The 6,935-nt window shown below is 45.4% G+C and overlaps 1 protein-coding gene across 2 annotated transcripts in view; it reads right to left on the reverse strand.

Moving 5' to 3' along the window:
* Itih5 (inter-alpha-trypsin inhibitor heavy chain family, member 5) overlaps positions 1 to 6,935 on the reverse strand; it is an 82,681-nt gene extending 75,746 nt beyond the window's left edge. For both annotated transcript variants that reach the window (XM_005383872.2, XM_013513751.1), the window contains exon 1: positions 6,757 to 6,935. In XM_005383872.2, the coding sequence (XP_005383929.1) occupies positions 6,757 to 6,846 (90 nt within the window). In that variant the 5' untranslated portion in view covers positions 6,847 to 6,935. The remainder of the gene's footprint in view (positions 1 to 6,756) is intronic.

Below are 6,935 nucleotides of genomic sequence, written 5' to 3' on the forward strand. Positions count from 1 at the left end.
AAAATGGGCATCTGAGATGAATACACACTTCTCAAATAAAGAAATACAAATGGTAAATAAATATATGAAAAAATGTTCAGCATCATTGGTCATTCAAGAGACCCAAATTAAAACAACACTGAGGGGGCTGGGGATTTAGCTCAGTGGCACAGTGCTTGCCTGGCAAGCTCAAGGTCGTGAGTTCGATTCCTGGTACCGGAAGAAAAAAAAATAAATAAAAAAAAATAAAACAACACTGAGGTTCCATTTCACTACAGGAAGAATGGCTATCATTAAGAAATCAATCAATAACAAATGTGAGGAAAAAGGAACCCTTTTCCACTGTTGGTGGGAGTGTAGACTGGTGCAAACACTGTGGAAATCAGCATAGAAATTCCTCAAAAAACTAGGATTAGAGGTCCTATTTAACCTAGTCTTTCCCTTTCTGAGTATTTTCCCAGAAGAATTAAAAACATCATACCACAGCTATCTATGTGTACCTATGTTTATAGCAGCACAATTTGTAATAGCTAAATCTTGGAACCAACCCAAATGCCCATCAACCAAAGAATGGATAAAGAAGATGTGGTCTTTTTATACAATAGAGTACTACTCAGCCATAAAGAAAGACAAATTTGAGACTTTTATAGGTAAATGGATGCAACTGGAGACCATACTCATAAGTGAAATAAGTCAGACTCACATGTGTAAACATCGCATTATCTTCCTGATGTAAGAAACTGAAAGAGTAAATAAGGTCCAAAATGTACAATAGATATTGTCAAATGTACAATAGATATTGTCAAATGTACAAGAAATTGTTCAAAAGGAAAAATGAACTAGGATTGGGGAAAGGGGAAAGGAAGGAAGGGAAAAGGAAAAAAACCCAAAATACAAGACAGTTATACTACTAGTTTTTCTTAACTCGTTGCAAAGGAAGGTTTGTGCTAATATCATTTAGAGAATTTTTATGCCCATATCTTTTACTCTGATTAACTACTTTACAGATAATAATACTCAATGTATTAACCATCATTATTCTCTTATACTTCTGTTATGGAATTTTGTTTTACTTTTTTCCATAAAACAAAAAGAAAGAAAATAATGACTCTGGGGGTGGAAACTAGGGACAGACAAGTAACTAACTTTCAGCTTCATGGCAATAACAACTATAAATAGCAAACTTAGAGCTTCCACCAACTTCCTTGCAGCCCCAGCCCATAGATTTAAGAGATGACTCCCATAGAATTCTCTGGCTCTAGCTTATTTCTCCAACATCAGAACATACGTTGTCCAAACCATAATATTTATTAAGAAATATAAGCCATGATCTCTGCCATCAAGGACCATACTATGTAATTTAAAGAGAAAATAAAAGAAATATACTCATGAAAACATAACAGAAAATGTAATCACCTACTGGTTTGTTCTGCTATGCTCCTCTCCCATGATATGCTGCCTCGCCATGGGCTTACAAGCAATGTGGCCAGGTGATCACGGACTGGACCCTCTGAGGCCCTGAGCCAAAGTAAATCTCTCTTTATAAGGTGACTTCCTCAGGTAGTTGTTATGGTAACTAACAGCTGACTAACAGTCCATCAGTGGGAAGAATGTGAGAAGGGACAGGAGGGACAAAGCCTAATTTCATGGTATATCCCTCCGCTTGGATCTGGATGCTTGACTGACTCAAGCTGACTGGTAAGAAAGCATGAAAGGAAATCTGCGTGTTCCTCTCCCTAAAAAATAAAACCAGTAAAGCTGCAAGTTGCAACCCCTTTGTGCTCTATCACCGAATCTATGACTCCAGATGAACTTGAGGACTTGATCAACAAGCCAGCATCCATTTTTCTGAGGATTTTCTGAAATACTCAACTAAGCAGTCTATTACCTTAGAGAGCTGCTACAGAACCAGGAACAAAACCACGGCTAGATGTCGGAAACTCACATGGGATGCCACTTATCACCAAGTCTAGAAGTGCTAATCTGAAAGTATTTCCATGTGAGTGATTCTATATCATCTGCCCCAAACCGCTCCTATTTTGGGATAATGTTGCTGCAAGTTGTTCAGCTACTAACCACTTGCAAACTGAGGTGCCTTGTTACACCTTAGTGATGGGAGAAGCTTCAAATTTGAGTTAAAATTCTGAACAACTTCCAGGAAGATTTGGGGCCAAAAAAATCAACTGGCTGTAAAGTAAGTCACCTACTTTTCTTTCTTTCCCTGTGGAAAATACAGGAAACAGACCCTACTTGTGGGAAGACTGTGAGTGGTTCAGTATGTACACGCCCCTTCCAAAAAAGAAAAACTAAGCTCTTCGTTCGATAGTTCCATCTTTCCACATGGATTTTGCTGGTCTTTGGATGCAGAAGCATTACCGGCATTTCTGACCACAATTCTAACAGTACCTTAAGTAGGGTTTCCTTAAATCTGAGCGCCCTAGCCTTTGAGAATCAAGAACACAAAGACACATACAATTCATCACCCAGTTCTCAGGACTCCCCACCCTTTTTTCCTGCCCCCACGAAATGAGCCATGGCTGGTTTGGGAGTGAGCAAATTTCTGGAATTTCTCACACAACACCCTCCTTTCCCTTTCAGTTCTGCAATTCTTTTCTGCAATCATGCTCCTGCCCATAAGGGAATCATTACTAAGGGGCTTGCAGCTTGCAAAACTCTTTTACAGGCTTTATTTTGTAGAATTTTTTAAAAAAATTGTCTCAGCTCTCAATTTTCCCCTAAATGTAAAGACAGGATCATGGGGAATAATTTGGAAAAAATCTTAAGTGCAGAAAATGTCTAGTTCCCAGAATTGGAAATGTATCACCACAGTAGATGTTTGAATTATGACCAACATGTATTGAACACTGTCTATGTGCCAGGAGCTACAAATTAAAGTCACATTTAAACAAACTAAGTTACAAATATGAGAGTAGCCTGCTATTAGTGGATTTATTGAGAGCGCCAGCTTTGGCAGTCAACACACTTGGGCTCTAATCCAGCTCTGCACGTAGTGGCCTAGGTATGTCACTTCTCCTGGACTTCCCCAGCTGTCTTTTATAAAACAGATACACTGAGACCTTGAACTGGTTCTTGGAGATTTCATGAGGCTGTACATAAATAGTAAAAAACAGCTAATAGTGCCTTCTTTCTTCCTATATGCAAATGTTTCACCTGAATTCACTCACTTAATCCTCACCACAACCTTGAAGAGCACCCAATGGGTTTATTATTTTTTATCTAATTTTTTAAATTATTATTTCTAGCAGTAATGGAGATAAAATGCAGGGCCTCACACAGGCCAGCAAGCAATCTTTAATACTGTGTTATGATTTAGAAATGTAATAGACTATAAATTTGAGGTTCCCTCACTTGTAAGAGGCACCTAGCAATGGGTGATATCTATGGTATTTCTCAGGTTGACAAAATATGTAATCTGCTGTGCTTTATCATTTTAAATAAATGGCCACCTTAGCACCTAATTGTATAGTTGTAATTTAATATTCTTTCTCTAAAGGACCTAAAACTGTGCAAATTTTACTTCCCTCCCCAATAGAGCCACGTCCCTTATGTGCTAGGAGCCACCCACCATCCCATCTCGTGAGTGGCGGAGTTCACAGCCAAGGAGCTGACACACAGTGACACCCAGCCCAGAAGCAGTGCTGCCGATTTCAACCCACACAGTCTGGCTCCAGCTGGAGCGCTTTCAGCCACAACACTGTATTTCTTCTGACTTCTTTTACATAAAGCTCCCAGCAAACTCTCTGGGCCACTGGACACTCAATAACTAGTAGCTATTAATGTTTCAATAAATTTAAAACTGCTTTTGTAATAATAGGACTACAGCCCTATCATATTTATATTACCATATAAATTTTAAAGTTGCAAAACACATAAATCAGTATATTGTACCAGACTGATTTTATACAAGAGAACTCCTTTCTAATGCTAATTTCCTAAAAGATTCTTTAGGTCCTTTTTTTTTTTTTTTTAAAGCAGTACTACAATTGAACCTAGGGCCTTTGCACTGAGCTACATCCTTGGCCTTAATTGCTGCTGAGGTTGTTTTTGGTTTTGTTTTTGTTTTGAAACAGGGGCCCAAAAAGTCTCTAAGTTGCACAGGCTGAGCTCAAACTTGGCAGTCCTCCTGCCTCAGCCTCCCAGAATGCTGGATTTATAGGTGCAAGAGGTTCTTTTAGTCTTATTCAAGGTCCTAGGATCACCTGTATCAAAACCATTTGTCCCCTACCCCGACCCCACCACACCTAATGGATCTATACTACTGATGTTTAATGAAGTCCCCAAGTGACTTTTGGGGCACTTAGAAGGTTGGAAACCATTTCATTTTACTAATTACTCCTTTATGGGTAGCATAGTTTACACATGGAGTGGACAGTAAGGGACAAAGCAAGGAATCTGAATCTAAAGTGTCACTAGTGCTTTTACCTTTAATAAGGTAAATGACAAACAAGAATTGCAGTGTAAGTAGGCATGCTTAATTACGTTAAAATTTGCATGCATTTACATGTTCTGTTAAAAACTAAGTTTATATATCATTTTGAAGACCATAATACTTAAGGGTAGAACATTCCTAACTTCTGTTCTAAAATTTAATGATATTGATGCTTTCACTCTTTAAAATCTTTTTTTTTTTTTCTTGAGACAGCTTTGCAGTTCAGGCTGGTCTTGAACTCGCTAAGTAGCTCGTGGTGCTCCTTCTGCTTCAGCCTCCTGGGCACCGGGATTGCAGGCATGCACCACCACACCTGCTTAAAATGCTTTTCAGTAGGTGACCTTATCATCCTCATTCCGAGGTAGAGGCTCAGAAATACTAAGTAATCTCCAGCAAGCACACAGCCAGGACTTGAACCCAGGAAGTCTGGTGCTGGAACCTGTCTCTTAAATCTTGCCGCACACCCACACAAAAAAAGGTAATTTTCTGAAAAAGTATGGATCACGGGTAAAACTGCAAATTTTCTTTATAATTCAGAAGTTTATATTTTGAATTTTTAATTTTATCAGGACACGTTTGCAGCACATAATGACTGCATTAATTGTGGGGACTTGGTACCAGTACTTAACACAACTTAATTTTGTATTGCTTCCCCGACTTCACATTCTAGACTTTTCCCTCTGAGTTAGTCATCTTCGAGACAAGTATGAGCCAGGCGCTGAAGAAATAAAATGTATGAAGTCAGCAAAACGGGCCAAGTCCACATCTTTCCAAGAAGGAAAGTGCAGTGTTAAGCCTGCTTGGGCTTGCGGGCCTTAGAGCTTCGTGGGTCCTCCTCGCTCAGAAACAGGGTCTTTGTTTCGGTCCCTCCCACGCGCGCCTCCCTCCACCTCTCAGAAAACTTTCAGCATCTGTGCCCTAAATTCCTTCCCGCAGCACTTCTGCCGCTCAAGCCCAGCAGCTGGTGATAGCTGACCCTAACCCCACCCCATTCCGAGCACGTTTGTGCGTGAATTCCCCCAGTCCGCACAGCTACTACTTTTCCACGTTTGCAGCACAAGAAACTGAGGCAGCAGATGGACACAGAGCCGGTAAGGGGCAGAATCAGGACCCAAGCCCAGGCAGCCGAGTGCGTGCCCTGAACCACCCGCGGAAACACCTTCCGCCGCCACCCTGTGAGCCGGTCCTTCCCACAGCCGGCGCAGTCCTCGCGGGCCAGCTCAGAGGAGCCGCGGTCCCTGCTGCGGCCACGAGGGAAGGACCGCCGGGAGAAACGAAGGGCTCGCCCTGGCCACACACCCGGAAGCCGCAGTGTGGGCACCAGCCCGCACCCGAGCCTGCCTTTGCCTCCACCACAAAAGCCTCTTGGGGTTTTTATTGGTCACTCTGCAGGACGAGCCCTGGAGAGAATCACCACCATTTCCACTTTACAGATCAGAGCCCGCCAGACGGCAGGAAGATGACCTTCCAATGTCTGCGCAGATTCCCTCTTCTGGACCCGCTCTTCAAAACGAGAGGCTGGAAAAGGGAGACGTGGCCCTACCTATATGCTCCTTTCATCTCGCAAAAGCATGCGTTAAGCTAAGCAGCTCATCATTTAAAAGATGCGTCTGAATAGCGCTGTCCACTCCGACAGCGACTCGCCGCCCGAGGCCTACAGCGATGTCACACCGGGGATACAGGTGTGAACCTGCCCTGCGCTTCTCGGGGCTTTCGCGGTCCCCTCACGCCGTGCGGAGGGCTCGCGTTCACCCGCAGGGCCAAGCCAGTAAAAACTCAAACTCGGACAAATGCACAGACATGAACGCAAGAGACCCAGATGCTTCGTGTCTTGGTGCCGGCGGGTGGCAGGCCGCCTTGAAGCCGCTGACCCACCGGTAAGAGCCGACTGGGAAGGCCGTGCGCTCCCGATTTGCAGAGGGGGCCGCCGAGGCCTCCAGGAGCTGGCGACTTTTCCCAGACTGCCTCTCCTCCCTGAATGAGCAGCGGTAGCCACAAGGACCTCACACCCGCAGCAAAGACGGGAGCTCGTCATCAGCTTCTCTGCAGCAGGACGGTCCCCTCCCGGGGAGGAACAAGAGACGCCGTCGGGCCCCGCGCGGGCCGGCGCCGAGACCACGCAGAGCTGGCCCGCCGCGGCCAGCGCACCGCAAGCCCGGGGCAGAGCGCCGCGGACAGGCGCGGTGTGAAAGCGGAGGGAGGTGACGGCCCCTGCTGGCGTCTGGTGGGCCCGAGGGAGCCTGTCCGGGAGCCACGCGGGCCCGGGAGGCGGAGGGCAGGGACAGCAGGCGCGCCCGGCGCCCGGCTCCCTGGGCTCGCGCACTTACTTGCTCTGCAGGGCCACCCCAGCTCCAGGCCTCTTGCTGCGACCCCGCGCAGAGGGGCAGCCCCAAGCACAGCCCCAGGAGCAGGAGCATGGCGGGGCCAGAGCTCCGCGACCGCAGTGCGAGCCGGCGGGACACGCAGGAGCTCGGGGACTGGCGGCTGCGGGGCTGCGCTCGCGCCC

This window comes from Chinchilla lanigera, unplaced genomic scaffold, assembly GCF_000276665.1.
Source record: "Chinchilla lanigera isolate Chin_1 unplaced genomic scaffold, ChiLan1.0 scaffold00020, whole genome shotgun sequence".
NCBI lineage: Eukaryota > Metazoa > Chordata > Mammalia > Rodentia > Chinchillidae > Chinchilla > Chinchilla lanigera.